The 15,000-nt window shown below is 38.5% G+C and overlaps 3 protein-coding genes across 3 annotated transcripts in view; 1 reads left to right on the forward strand and 2 right to left on the reverse strand.

Annotated features, from left to right (window-relative positions):
* LOC111339149 (adiponectin receptor protein 1) overlaps window positions 1–4,940 on the reverse strand; it is a 7,595-nt gene extending 2,655 nt beyond the window's left edge. The window contains exons 1-3 of the mRNA XM_022945739.2: window positions 4,235–4,940; window positions 1,128–1,792; window positions 1–186 (exon numbers count right to left, since the gene is read on the reverse strand). The exon at window positions 1–186 is cut by the window's left edge and continues 2 nt beyond it. Coding sequence (XP_022801474.2) covers window positions 1–186; window positions 1,128–1,792; window positions 4,235–4,678 — 1,295 coding nt within the window. The 5' untranslated portion in view covers window positions 4,679–4,940. The remainder of the gene's footprint in view (window positions 187–1,127; window positions 1,793–4,234) is intronic.
* A 4,470-nt stretch (window positions 4,941–9,410) lies between these two features.
* Window positions 9,411–11,441, reverse strand: LOC111339147 (uncharacterized). The gene is made up of 2 exons (XM_022945736.2): window positions 11,187–11,441; window positions 9,411–10,694 (listed from the first exon to the last, which is right to left on the reverse strand). The coding sequence occupies exon 2, from the start codon at window positions 10,582–10,584 to the stop codon at window positions 9,865–9,867; it is 720 nt and encodes a 239-aa protein (XP_022801471.1). The 5' UTR covers window positions 10,585–10,694; window positions 11,187–11,441; the 3' UTR covers window positions 9,411–9,864.
* Window positions 10,860–15,000, forward strand: part of LOC111339143 (uncharacterized) — a 22,034-nt gene continuing 17,893 nt past the window's right edge. The window contains exons 1-5 of the mRNA XM_022945731.2: window positions 10,860–11,123; window positions 13,072–13,319; window positions 13,815–13,987; window positions 14,163–14,405; window positions 14,524–14,586. Of these exons, the coding sequence (XP_022801466.2) occupies window positions 11,043–11,123; window positions 13,072–13,319; window positions 13,815–13,987; window positions 14,163–14,405; window positions 14,524–14,586 (808 nt within the window). The 5' untranslated portion in view covers window positions 10,860–11,042. The remainder of the gene's footprint in view (window positions 11,124–13,071; window positions 13,320–13,814; window positions 13,988–14,162; window positions 14,406–14,523; window positions 14,587–15,000) is intronic.

Consider the following 15,000-nt stretch of genomic DNA (forward strand, 5'->3'; position numbering starts at 1 on the left):
GCTCGAAGACCTCTGTATTTTGGTGTGCTGAACTTGCTCCACAAAGACACAATTATGCATAAGATTCCCAATGTAAGGATCAGGGACATGTAGATAATCTTCAGAATTCTTGAGCAGTAGAACCCATAATAAAGTGGAGGAATGAATGAACCCATGATCAACAAAGCTATTCCTGAATAGTCAAGCCTTACAAAAAAAGAAAAAAAAAAAAATCAACAGTTAGTCAAGCTAAATGAGCAGTACTGCTCATTAGGAATTTTATAATGATGTATCATCTCTGTTTAAGACAGAGCTGAAGGAAACAAAGCCAGGATTAGCTACAGGTATAAATTGGTTTTTGAACAATCAATCCAAGAATGAGAAAAATTCAAATCAATATATTCCACCCCAACCTGTTTATCAAACATACTATTAGACCCTTGTGAAGACCACCATGCTACTAATAGACAAATGATACACCCCAGGGGTTTTCATGAAAGAGGAAAAGGAGCTGACAACAAAACAGCTTTATCAAAGCAACTTTACCTACTAAAGCTCCAGTTTTGCAGACAAAATGTTAAATGAAGGTCAGACCCATTCTACTCTTATCCTTTGTGGACAAATTACTACTTAATAATTTGGATATATCAACAAAGTGGAAATGGTAAATTGGCCACCGTAACGATTACAAAAGCTGACGTTTCGAGCGTTAGCCCTTCGTCGGAGCGAATAGAGCAATTGTGGGTTGTGTGTACAACGAAAGCTTTTCATTCCACTAATTTATTCATGTTTTTCTCGTTGCCATGTTCCCACCAATGACGTAGCTCCATTTTCTGCCTTTAAAAGCACACACAACCCACAATTCCTCTATTCGCTCCGACGAAGGGCTAATGCTCGAAACGTCAGCTTTTGTAATCGTTATGGTGGCCAATTTACCATTTCAACTTTGTTGATATATCCAAATTATTTCGTTACTCCCACCGAAGCAGCCCCAAACAGTTTCTTTCAAAACTATCAGCCTTTATTCAAATTATTACATAGTAGTTATGTGCCATCATTAAGTCTTCACAATGAAGAAATTATGGATTCAAAAGCATCTGTTACCAGTAGATGCAACTTGTTTACAATATCTTTTTAAATCAGATTACCTGCTAAATATCTTGGAAACTGTGATAGAATGACAGTACACTGTGTGGAATATCCATGAGAACCCTAGACACAAGATTGCACCTGTGAAGAATGCCCCAAACACTAGCTTCTCTTGCCAGTCTTTTGGGAATGGATTGGTGCTGGTGATGGGTCGAAGAAACATGTAGAATGTGATACAAATAAATGCAACAAAACCAATCAAATGGGTCCAAATATTTCCAGTTTCACTGTGAACTTTAAAGATGCTCTTAAAGCAAGATCTGAATGATGGCATTGGTGGTCGGTGATGATGTGAGAGAAAGTCATTGTCACGCAGCCATTCTGGAAGTTCAATATGTGCAAGAAGATACCACCCTGAGCGAGCCAACTCAATTGCCTTCTTTGAGATCCTCTCTGCTTTATCAGCAGCTTCATGCATGCTTTCTTGAACATTGTCCTTTGCAGTTTTCAGTATCTCTTGAACTCTTTCAGCAGCATCAGACATATTATCTTTTGTGGACTTTATCATCACATGCACTTTCTCAGCTGCTTCGTGCATATTATCATGCATTTTCTCAGCTGCGTCATGCACGTTTCCTTTTATCCTGACTGCTGTATCCTGTACATTTCCTTTAACAGTCTGGAACATAACATGTAAATTTTCCTCTCCCTTGACAATGAACACCTGAAAATGTGTATAAAAAAATTCTGTTATCAATGACACAATCCCCTTAAATTTCTTTAGCAGGTAGAGTAAAACTCATGAAAAACCTCCTTAAATAAAAAACCTTAACTAACTTGAGACAAAACCATCTACTGAGTAAATATGTAAACTTGGGCATAAGAGCTTCAATTAATTTGCTCACTACAATTTCAACAACAACAACAAAAAAAACAGTGAAGACAAATAAGAATAATTGATTTAAAGACTGTCACATCTACCAAATTCTTATATGTCTATATGACAAAAAAAGGAAATGGTTGATGAACAAACCAGTTATGATGGGTTTTGCCATCATGTGATCAGAGAATAACTGCTTTCACAAAAAATAATTTTTTTTTTCGATGATAATGGTAAGTTAATTGAGACTTTGGATTTGCCCAAGCAAAAGTGCAGAACAGAACTGGTACATGCAGTATCTTCTTGAAGAGCTTCTCTTTCTGTTCCAGAAACACCAAATGTATAGCATATACAAGACTAACCAAGCAAGCATAGTTTGCATAGAGATGCTACCAGCTAATAATTAATTAATTAACTTTAATTTGCATTATTTTTAGCTTCTCTTCAAACATAGCAGGTATTGAAAATGCCAAGGGTTATTGAATTTCAGGAAAAGCCCCTCAAACAGTTCATACTTGAAGGAACAAAAGCTCCCTTTTCCCCAAGTATTAACTGCAAAGAGAAAACCAAAAATTGCAAAATTTGTGAAGAGCTTGATCTTGGGTTATAGCATAAAATCTCCTGACAAGATTTTTCTTTAATGGATACCAAAGGGTCCTCATGAATAATAAAAAGGATCTCCATAGGTGTTGAGTTACATAATCTGTACCATGTTTATGCTTGGCAAAATTATTTATAGGTTAAACTTACAGAAATGCTGCTGTGTTTAAAACTCTCAAGTATTGTGGTTCTTATTAAACTGGATATCACTGTAATTGTTCATGCATTGTCTTAAGCTGAGGAGAAGTTTTGGTCAAACACAATGGCTCTGTTTTCTTTCAACTGCAATTAATTAATTCAAGTTCTAGGGTACAATTGTTTCATAGCTGAAATATTCTGTAATGCTTTCCTAGCCTTCATTTCAGACATCTCCCTATTGTTATTGGCTGGAAAAAATTCTTTATTGCTACAGTATCCACTGTGATTTTCAGTTGAAAAAAGTGGCACTTGCTTGGTTGTTGAGTACCTTATCTCTGTCATCTGACCTGAATTTTGCCCATCATACTTCACACTTAGCAGGGATTGAGATACTTTTTATCCTATTTTCATTTCAGGTAGAGCTTGGGAGGGGAGTTAATTGAAACTTTGGTTGATCAGTCACATTCTGAAAATTTTATAAAAAATAACATTTTTTCACACTCACATCTTTTACATCAATGTAACTATGTATTTTCCCAACCCATAATTCACATCCCTTTCTGCTAGTTGATTTGGGGAACCACAAGTATCAACTATACCTCAAGGGAACTTACTGAAATGAGTTTAGTAAATAACTGCTTAAAAAATGCAGGGTGGAAGTAGAACATATGACTCATTATCACTTTCTAACAAACAGCTAGAAATTTGAAGTGTTTTGGGCTGGCCTCACCCTGTACAAAATCTTTTAGTTCAAGCTACCCTCACAGAAGGAAACGGCTTCCACTGTGATGACCAAAGAGGGTTAGCTGGTAGAATATCTCCTCTTAAGATAGGTTAATATCATCAAAAAGAAATCGGCATAATTTATTTGAAGGTTGATTACATTAAAACTAACCCGTACGAGTGAAATGCTTAACAGTTGTTAGCCTTCTCAGTAAAATTTAGTCATTTGGAAGCAAGTTCTGGTAACCAATTATTTCAGTCGTGGTACTCTACTGCACAACAAGAACCTTCGACACCGCACGAGGCTTTTTGCCGGAAAATAATTAAAGTTCTCGTGTTACTGCCGGTCGTCCCCAACAACTCACGACTCTTTTAAAAATTGGGAGAAGAGGGAAAAAGAGGCTGCCGCGCTGAAATTTGGCACAATAGTTTAGATTGTCAGATATTTTTGCATGAAGTTGAATACTTGCTGTATACTTTTGACCGGCGAAAATATAAATTTTTCATGAAAAAGGAGTTCGAAGACGCCGACCTCGTGGTTCTTTCTAAGCAACTCAGTTCACTTTTAACTCAGAATTTCGTTGGTCAGAAAAAAATCTCCCATACTGTTACATGTTGTGCCGCCTGAAATGTTACATTGTAATATTTCGCGAAAGTTTGCGTCATTTAGAGACAATCTGTTCATCAGCTGTACTTCTTTTGTGTTACGTAAAGTGATTTCAAAATGGCTAAAACACGAGGCGCAACACTAATCCCTTGAGAAAGTTCAGTTAACACAGTAAATCGATGCTTAATTTTTTAAAGAAAAAAAAAGAAAGGAATTACCTTTGCTTGTTCGAGACCAAGGAGGGAACATGTGACAGTCTCGTCTTCAATGTTATCGTCGTCATCTTCTTCTTTGTCGTCCTCCCCATCCACTTCCGCGCTAACGTCGTCCCGTGTTGCCTCGCTTTTTTCAATCAACGTTACTTTCTCTGGGTCCTCTTCATCAAAAGTATCGGCTTCTTCACTGCTTACACTCTCTTCTTCATTTTCGGTCCCCTTACTTTCGACTGTTACGTCGACACTGGCTAATTCTAATGACGTTTTGTCTGCCGTTTGGGATTCTAATGTTAGCAAGCTTTCGTCTTCTCCGAGTCCTTCTGTTTTTTCTACCACCTCATCAGTAGTTTCAGTAATTTCGCTCATAATGCCACTATTTTCGTCGTACTCCTTGTCTACGAATTTGACTTCACTCATGTTTGGTCGTCTTCGTCGTAGCTCAGCCATCTAACGCACTCCACAGAAGATCAAGAACAACGGTGAAGTGTTTATATACGTAGTAGATCAGGTTATAAAATTAATTATCGGGAAGTCTTGGGGCAATATTCAATGCAAATTAGGGTTAAATTCCCGCGAAGTTCAAAGAGCTTCTCGACAAGATTACTTTTCTCCCAAAAACCTCTTTCACTTTGTTACGTAAGAAATTGGGATGAGTTTCCTCTGATCCTTCGCTGTAATGCTCGCTGCTCCTGAATTGAAGAGGCAATGACAAATTTCGTAGCATTTTATAACCTGACTGTGTCACTGTGGCCTGATCTCTATCGGCCAATCAAATAAGGGCTTATAAATAGGAACCTTGACCGCGCTCTGATCCGTTCGTCGTTTGTCCAATCAGAGCACTTGAAATAATTCAGGTGAGGCAGCTATATTATGGTGCAAAGTCCGAGCTTTAAATTAACTATTGAAATACAAGTAAACAAAACAAGTCGTACGAGTAAACAAACTATTTGGTAATTTGGTTGTATCAACTAAGTTGAGATTGTAAATTGACCACCGTAGCGAATAAAAAAGCTGACGTTTCGAGCGTTAGCCCTTCGTCAGAGCGTCTTTCGCTCTGACGAAGGGCTAACGCTCGAAACGTCAGCTTTTTAACTCTTTACGGTGGCCAATTTACAATTTCAACTTAGTTGATATTCCAAATTACCTTATTACCCCCACTGACGCAGCACCACAGTTTCTTTAGAAAATTTCAGCCTTCTAATAAATTATTTGACTTTCTGAATTTTCACCAATTCAATGTTTTAATTTAAATGGTTACATCGAAATCATTAGTCATCCACAAGGGCGACTTACAAAATAATGATAAAAAACAAAAAAAACAAACACAATTCACTTGGAGGAATGATATTATCCGGCAACTGAAATTATTATTGGCCAACATAAACTCAAAATTTTCGATTGGACTACCAAGCACAGATGGTGAACTGGTGGATTCTAAAGTGTAAACTATCCGGATCTTAATTAAAAAAAATCCAGAACATCAATACTGTACAACTCAGAAACCAACAAAGACTTTGATTTGAGTTTGGCATATCAAGGTTTCAAAAGTTTGAACAGTATGCACAAAAAACAAAAACAAACAAAAAAAAAAACTGCAAGAATTACAATTGTTTTATTTGCACCTCACATAAGTTGGCTCCTTATGAAGTAGCAGGAATTTGTGGGGCTCAGCTCTCCAGTTTACACATTTTAACATAAATATCTCTGTACAACACTGTACTGTTTTTAGAAAATTGTATGAATATGGATATACTAATGTACTTAAGAAGTATTGAAAGTACTGCCTTGCTGGGTTGCACACATCATGTGAGCAATATAGGAAAGTAACTCATGGGGTATTCCCCTTGGCTGCAAGTGCTTAAACAAGGACCCTGACTATAAAAGGGATAGCTCCTCCCCCGTCTTGTAACGCAATCTTTGCTTCCATGGCTAATCGAAGATGGCTGACTAATGGAAGGTGAAGGGGGAAAAAGAGATTTGTACACGAAGACCGATATCCTTGTCTTGTTTCAATTGATTTCCACTTGAAAATGTTTTTATTGACGATTAAAAAGGGACGAATGGAGAAATACTGATCTTCATTTGCAAAACTCAAAAAATTAGGCCATCGTAATTTGAATTTCGCGCTCCTAACGGCTCCTCCTATCGCGAGATGGTCGTACTGGCCCTCTGACTCCCCTCCGTTTGCGTCAACTTCTTGAGCCGTCGATATCATCGACTAGAGGATCTCAGTAGTGTGACATGCTCAGAGAGAGTGGTTTTCATGTATATATATGTACATTTGTGTAGATGTAAGTTAATGTGTGTACGTGTATGTTGCGACATAACTCATCTTCCACTTCGAATTGATCTATTTTACGGTTGCTACGGTCGCGCACTAACTAGTCTTTAGCTTTAAAATTGCATTTTATTTTGCCATGGCGGATTTTCCATCAAAAAATGCCAAAATAGCGGCGCGAGGTCTACGAGTCCGAGTCTACGAGTCCAGTTATACACTGGAGCTGGCGGTCGAGCCCGGAATGGAAGAGCAATTGGAAAGCGTGAAGACAAGAATTCAGTGGTTGAAGGAACACCTTCATTTAGCGAGTCGAACACCGATGGCAAATGTTATTTTGATGGAACGACTCTTAGACTTATTCGAATGGTCTGAACAAAGAGGTATGGTAAGTGAAAGTCACTCCTCTTTGTTTACATCTTGCTCGTTCGCTCAGGCTTCTCATCTCGCCAGCGACGCGGCCACCCAAACCGACATAAACGGGTCCAATTTTTTTATCGCACGTTTTGAGTTATGGGAAGAAAAAGCCTCAAAAAAGGAAAAAAAAATAGAGCGAAGCTCGAGAATAGGTCCCCTTGAAAAACATATAGTTTTCTAAGTATTTTGACTCGGCACTATATAGGATATTTTTTGCCTGAACATTTTAGACGCGCGTTGCAACGAGAAGCCTATTTCACTAGCTACTTATGAAAAAGTCGAGGTTTTCAATAGTTCTTGAGGCCCGTTCAGGCAATATAGCCGATGATAGTTTGTTTTCCATCGGATTTCAGTCAACCAGACATGTTTCCAATCCGTGACCGAAATTATTTTATATGAGCACCCACGGGATTCGTATTTCAACACCACATATTCCGTTGGAGAAACTGCGCGCGATTCAAATAAAAATTCTATCCAACGTGATCTCTTGTTTAATTGCAGAGGAGTTCTTGTATAAGTGTCACATGAAATCCCGTAGACAAAACGTCGAAGAAACTAACCACTTTATTACAACAATACAAAACCGGTATGAGAAGAGGATTTTTGTGAAAGATAATAAAGGTCATAAAAGCTAGTCCTCACCGCTAGCCCTCTGACCGTTTGCCTTCCTTACAGAAATGACATCGCAAGCGGGTGTACATTCCGTGGAGCCAACTGAGTGGAGCCGATCATCTTTTCTTTGCCGTAAACGAAAATGGCAAAATTCGTAGAAGTTTGAGATATGCACTGGCTGCAAGTGACCTTTCGGTTACAATAGTTTTGCCGATATCGCACGGTCACGGACTGGTTGATGTCGACAGTTCGGTGTCAGGGGTGAAATGACTGACGGCTTGCCCAGGGCAAGTGTCCTTTTATAGTCAGGGTCCTTGTTTAAACAAGGACCCTGACTATAAAAGGACACTTGCCCTGGGCAAGCCGTCAGTCATTTCACCCCTGACACCGAACTGTCGACATCAACCAGTCCGTGACCGTGCGATATCGGCAAAACTATTGTAACCGAAAGGTCACTTGCAGCCAGTGCATATCTCAAACTTCTACGAATTTTGCCATTTTCGTTTACGGCAAAGAAAAGATGATCGGCTCCACTCAGTTGGCTCCACGGAATGTACACCCGCTTGCGATGTCATTTCTGTAAGGAAGGCAAACGGTCAGAGGGCTAGCGGTGAGGACTAGCTTTTATGACCTTTATTATCTTTCACAAAAATCCTCTTCTCATACCGGTTTTGTATTGTTGTAATAAAGTGGTTAGTTTCTTCGACGTTTTGTCTACGGGATTTCATGTGACACTTATACAAGAACTCCTCTGCAATTAAACAAGAGATCACGTTGGATAGAATTTTTATTTGAATCGCGCGCAGTTTCTCCAACGGAATATGTGGTGTTGAAATACGAATCCCGTGGGTGCTCATATAAAATAATTTCGGTCACGGATTGGAAACATGTCTGGTTGACTGAAATCCGATGGAAAACAAACTATCATCGGCTATATTGCCTGAACGGGCCTCAAGAACTATTGAAAACCTCGACTTTTTCATAAGTAGCTAGTGAAATAGGCTTCTCGTTGCAACGCGCGTCTAAAATGTTCAGGCAAAAAATATCCTATATAGTGCCGAGTCAAAATACTTAGAAAACTATATGTTTTTCAAGGGGACCTATTCTCGAGCTTCGCTCTATTTTTTTTTCCTTTTTTGAGGCTTTTTCTTCCCATAACTCAAAACGTGCGATAAAAAAATTGGACCCGTTTATGTCGGTTTGGGTGGCCGCGTCGCTGGCGAGATGAGAAGCCTGAGCGAACGAGCAAGATGTAAACAAAGAGGAGTGACTTTCACTTACCATACCTCTTTGTTCAGACCATTCGAATAAGTCTAAGAGTCGTTCCATCAAAATAACATTTGCCATCGGTGTTCGACTCGCTAAATGAAGGTGTTCCTTCAACCACTGAATTCTTGTCTTCACGCTTTCCAATTGCTCTTCCATTCCGGGCTCGACCGCCAGCTCCAGTGTATAACTGGACTCGTAGACTCGGACTCGTAGACCTCGCGCCGCTATTTTGGCATTTTTTGATGGAAAATCCGCCATGGCAAAATAAAATGCAATTTTAAAGCTAAAGACTAGTTAGTGCGCGACCGTAGCAACCGTAAAATAGATCAATTCGAAGTGGAAGATGAGTTATGTCGCAACATACACGTACACACATTAACTTACATCTACACAAATGTACATATATATACATGAAAACCACTCTCTCTGAGCATGTCACACTACTGAGATCCTCTAGTCGATGATATCGACGGCTCAAGAAGTTGACGCAAACGGAGGGGAGTCAGAGGGCCAGTACGACCATCTCGCGATAGGAGGAGCCGTTAGGAGCGCGAAATTCAAATTACGATGGCCTAATTTTTTGAGTTTTGCAAATGAAGATCAGTATTTCTCCATTCGTCCCTTTTTAATCGTCAATAAAAACATTTTCAAGTGGAAATCAATTGAAACAAGACAAGGATATCGGTCTTCGTGTACAAATCTCTTTTTCCCCCTTCACCTTCCATTAGTCAGCCATCTTCGATTAGCCATGGAAGCAAAGATTGCGTTACAAGACGGGGGAGGAGCTATCCCTTTTATAGTCAGGGTCCTTGTTTAAGGTTGGATTGAGGCAAGATGGACCTAACAATTAATTCTCATGAAGATCTTCATTTATTTACTGATTTCTTTTAGTTTTAATGATTTTAAGCGACATTCTTATTAGAATTCAACATTTGGTCTTGTACAATTCTGTTATCCATCGTGTTATCCATCTTGGTCAATCATTTGCGTAATAATTATTACGATCGCGTGACATTCACGTGTGGTTCGTTTTGTCGAAATATTTTCTACAAATTAATCATTAGCCAGAGTCAATAATACAAAACCCTCTTGGCATCTGAGAAGATCTATCCTCTGCTATCATAGCCTCAAATAGTTTCTCTGCCTTTACCCAACCAACTGGATGGCTCGGCCACACATCCATCAACAAAAACATGTCTTCCCCATAGTGATAGCCACCTAACGGGCTGAAATGCCCCATATTCACCGCTGGGAAGAACGTCAGAAAATGATAATTCACAACAACATGTGTTCCTGGTTTTTTTAAGTTTTCTAGAACCAAGGATCGAAATTCATCCACTGAAAAAGTCCCCGGACACTGTGTCATCGTTGAATATTGGTTGCAGGTTGAATCGTAGGCGTAGTAAAATCTACCACGAAGACCGATACTGCTAAAGAGTTTTGCGAACATTGCGAGGGTAATTCCATCTTTTAAAACGTAATCTCTCCTAAAAATTGATCTTTCCAGTCCAATCGCAAAAATATCATCTTCTTCCAAAGTTTCTTTGTTGTGCTTTTGTAAAGAAAGTTCAGAAATGTCGGGGTGAAGACTTGCTGCAGGTTGTCGCTTGTCAAGAATTTCATTGAGACAAATTGCTGCACTACAAAAACCACAGAACTTAAAATTTACCTGGTTACGGAAATAAGGAAGCAGATGGCTAAAATGACTGTCTTTCAGTAGCTTTTGGCCCTCGTCACTCTCTAAAGGAAGAATGAATGGCGAAGACTTCGAGACCGCCATGATATGAAAGCTTTCAATCACTGGGGAGCCACTAGTGAGGCCTGGAAGGGGCTGATGAAGAACTCGTCGGGGTGGGCGTCGAGAATGGTGTAACGTTGTTCTTCTTCTTTCTTAGCCGTTCATGTCAAACATTATGTGAGAAAAATAAAAAATTTTTTAAACATTTGTATTAAAATCTGATGTTTATTGTTCATCCTATGGATTTGCCTAGAAAAATACGTTCTACCACATTACCCACCATACCCTACTTAGGTTTGGATACGTAGCAACCTAGACACGCTGAGAGCAGAAGGTTTGTAACTCTTGGTGGAGATGCGGAAAGTATTCCGATTATCTCGCGCTGCAGTTATGTTTTGTTTTTCATAACTAAGTGGAATGTTATTTATTTGCTGGACGCCTTAAATGCCCCAAAGCCTTCGTCAAGAAGGTAGGGCAAACAATGTTTTTCACTTTTCACCATGAAATCGTCGAAATATGTGAAATCTCATGAAACAAATTCTCATGGAAGCCATGGAGACACGATCACAGCGACGAAATTGGTAAGAATTAACCCTCTTTTGTTAACAGAGAAAGAATGGCGCTTGAAAATGTAATTAACTGACCTCTTGATGGTTACCCATCTTCTTCTAAATGGTTTAGGAGATCATTTGAGCGTAGTGTCAAAAGACGCTTCTAATGTTCACTTTCAAAGTTAATGAAGCTTACAGCCGAAGTAATTGAATCACTGCTTTGTTCTCACCAGGATTAAAACCGCATCATAAACGATTCTTTAAATTCCTTTCGTCTCGATACAGAAGAAGCTGCTTTTCGTCTTATCAAAGTAATAAGTTAAAGGAACTTAATCATGGCATTTAAATTACCCGATAGGTTTTTAATTGTTCTAAAAAATGCTTTGCAAAAGCATATCAAGTAAAGCTTGCGAAATTAAGAGAGTTCTTATTTGTCATGTAAAAACATGATCTGTACAATGATAAAAAAATCTCCTTACCCGGTAAATATATTGAATGTTTGAATGTATTCGATTTGACTCAGTGACTTTGGTTGGGGCACCGGCTCTATCTTTTCCTCTGTTTACCAAGCGACAACATGAGAACTTAATAACCTAAAAAGATCTGTTTGGAAAGCAAATATATCAGCAATAAGCCAAGGAATGGTTAGTTTAAACCCTGTGATAGACCTAACAAATTGTGATCCTGGTATTGTGTTAGCCTCAGAAAAGTTGTAATCTGATCTTGAAATCTTTCAAGTGTTTGGGATTAGCTACCATGAGCTGCATTTTTGTTTGTGTTCTTTGTAGATTTTATGCCCTTTATCTTTTTCTGAGTCACATTTTGTAATTTACCCTCTTCTTGTCTTAATGGTATGGTTTAGTGTATTAGGCACTGGTTTGATCTCTCTGTGCAGGCCCGGGGGGGGGGGGGCAGGGGGGCGGTACTCCCTTATAAGGGCTTAATGGGGATGTGCGGCCAGCCAGGGTATGTTTTTCGAGATTTTTGTCTTAAACAGGGTATCGAATTTATCATTTTTTGTCTTAATCAGAGTATCGAATTATCAATTTTTGTCTTAAACAGGATATCTTTTCTTGGAAGATAAACAGCAAAATTTTCACAAGCTCTAATTTTAATTAATATTGAATTCCGTTGATTTTGGCATTGATACCAGGAACGTTAAATGTCTTAAACAGAGTATCAAAAATCGGAACTCTGTCTTAAACAGGGTAGGAAAATCAGTGATATTTGTCTTAAACAGGGTCAGGGTATGAGGGGCCATGCCGCACCTCCCCACCCAGGAATATATCGAGTACCCCCCCTGGGGTGCAGGCCAACATAATTTTTTTCCACTCCCAACTTCCACACCTTGGGAGAAATGTAACTTCTACCACTAAGTCTTTTCCTTGGTTTAGGATCATTTCTTTTACTTTGTTTTTAAAAATGTTAATTCTTGATAATGAGTTTGAACAAGAAGAAAAAAAAAGTCTCAAAGGATAAAACCGATCCTAGACATATACACCATGTCACTGTATGTATTACAAGTATTTATAACGGGTAGCCCAGTTTAGCAGATAGCTAGTTTAAATGGGACCCTGTGAACACCCACCCATCCTACCCCAGGGGAGGACATCCACCACACAGTAATCTTGTGCGTGGGAAATTAACATCTCCTACCTACTCTCTTGATCTTAAGAGAAGTTTCAACAAAAGCTGGTTAGTGGTGGTCTTTGGCTGCCTATAGGATTTCTTGCCCCCGTCTGGTAAGCTTGCAAGCAGTCTCTCATGTTTAAGTTTCTCCTTATGATGGCTTTTCTGAACATCCAGCTGCCCTAAGTTATAGTACCACTGGTAGCCACTTATGGAAAAAGATATTGAAACCCCTGTGAATCTGAGTATCTGATCTTAATGTTCATCTGGGTGTCAACCATATAAGATACTTGATATTTGTTTAAAACTATGCTGAAGTAAAAATTTGTCATTTTGTACTGTTTTCTAGGTTGATAGGCCAACTATTTTGCCTAAAAAACAGGCAGTAAAGAAGACTGCATATCGCCGAGCAATAACACCATTACCTGCTAAAACTTCCTCGACGGTGAAACCAACATCAAGACCTCAAACTTCCCTGGGACTTTATAATGAGAAGGATGGTAACTTTGATGTTGTGTCCACTGGGTCCAGACCAAGCTCTGCATTTGGATTCAACAGCAGTAATGACAGAACAGCAAGTGGAAACAAAATTTCCAGGTACTGCAGTTGATTTCCGTTGCAGAGTATTGTTCTAGAAGATGCATCATTATCTTGATTATGTTATAATTCTAAATCTGATAAATTTACCACCTGCAGTCTGTAGATATAGTAAACACCAAGTGATTTCCCAAATTATTGATCGACCACTTTGTCTCTGACTCTTGCAAAATCCAAAAGTGACAGCAAAATTGGCAAACTTGATCTGATAATTAAAGAAAAGAAAATCACTAAAATACATGCAACATCCTCAAAAAGGAACTCTGGGTACTTTCTTCATAGAGGTAACATTTACTTGACTTTGCCCTATTCACAGGAAAAAATCCAAATTTTATTTTATTCAGGAGATTGGGAGATCATGGGAGGCATTTCATGGTTCTTTAAAACTATTCAGGAGACTCTTACAGGAAATAGGATTGGTATAATGTTTGAAGAAAATAAAGTAATTCTTATTATAAGAATGGTTAATGCTTTACTTTTATTACGTACACACAGATCGAAAAGTCCTCAAAAGGGTAAGAACAGGGTTAAGAGCTCACAAAAATCAAAGAAAGTGCCATCAAAAGCTAGAGTTGTTTGGGAGGACAACACTGAACAGCAAGGACAAGCAACAAACACTGATGCAAAATCAGCAAATGCTGATCAACCAAAATTAAATGGCAGTGGAGGTAAGTATACTAATGTAATGAATCAAGACAATTGTTGCTATTTTTAAAGGCAGCTTGCAGTCTGTAAGCTTTTTTGAAATTGTAGTTAATGTGTTGATTACTTATTCATTTTTTATCTACATGCCTGAAAGTTTCCATTAATTTATAGAATTGTTATAATTATCTAAATTATTAGGCAATTCTTTAACTCCACAAACATGGGCAAGGAGCTCATTAAACAGAGTGAGAGATCTTCCTCGTCGACGCACAGGGTTCAATGCCAGCGCCCTTATTCCTGGATCTGTCTCCACCATGGTGTCCCTTCCAGAAACAGATGAGAATCAAAACACAACTACATCAGCATCCCCTTCATTTCAAGATATCGTGGACCATGAGGCAAGTTCTGATTATGATACCGATCTGGAGGAAGACTTTCCAGGTAACTATTGATAATGCCAGCTGTGCTTAAACTACAGTTTTAATCACTTGCTGATGAAGAATCATTGCTGTGCAATAATTATAATTTTTGTGTCATCAAACAACTTTTTCATTTTCAGTGCTACGAAAAGCTTTTGATCCCACTGGAAAAAATTTATACCACAAATTATGCAAAGAGGAAGGTGAGTTAACAACTTGTTCATACTGCGTTATGTTGCTTAGGAAATGATTGAAACAAAGTTTATATTTAATGATTTTGCGGGTAAGGGTGAATTAAAAAAAAACCTCAATTTAGTAGTGATTTAATGTCAGATGGTACATGCAATGTCAAAGAGAGTAGCTCAACAGTTTTCATTTTTGTCTGAAACACGACAAGGCGTGAGTGCCAGATCACCATTTTCAACTCCTTATAATTACCTTATAGATACCATGATTGCCCTTGAAATTTGTAATTGCAGGGAACCCTCTTTTCCCAGATTATTAATTTAGAAAAATTAATATAGAAATCCCAAAACTCACATCTATGAAAAAATAGTGTTTTGTACATTCCAATCTTGATGGCTTATTCAGATAATTTTTCTTTAATGCAGTAAAAG

This window comes from Stylophora pistillata, chromosome 10, assembly GCF_964205215.1.
Source record: "Stylophora pistillata chromosome 10, jaStyPist1.2, whole genome shotgun sequence".
NCBI lineage: Eukaryota > Metazoa > Cnidaria > Anthozoa > Scleractinia > Pocilloporidae > Stylophora > Stylophora pistillata.

Bases quoted from the DNA above. Each gene is read 5' to 3' on its own strand.
- LOC111339147 (XM_022945736.2), bottom strand. From the start codon at position 10,584: ATGGCGGTCTCGAAGTCTTCGCCATTCATTCTTCCTTTAGAGAGTGAC.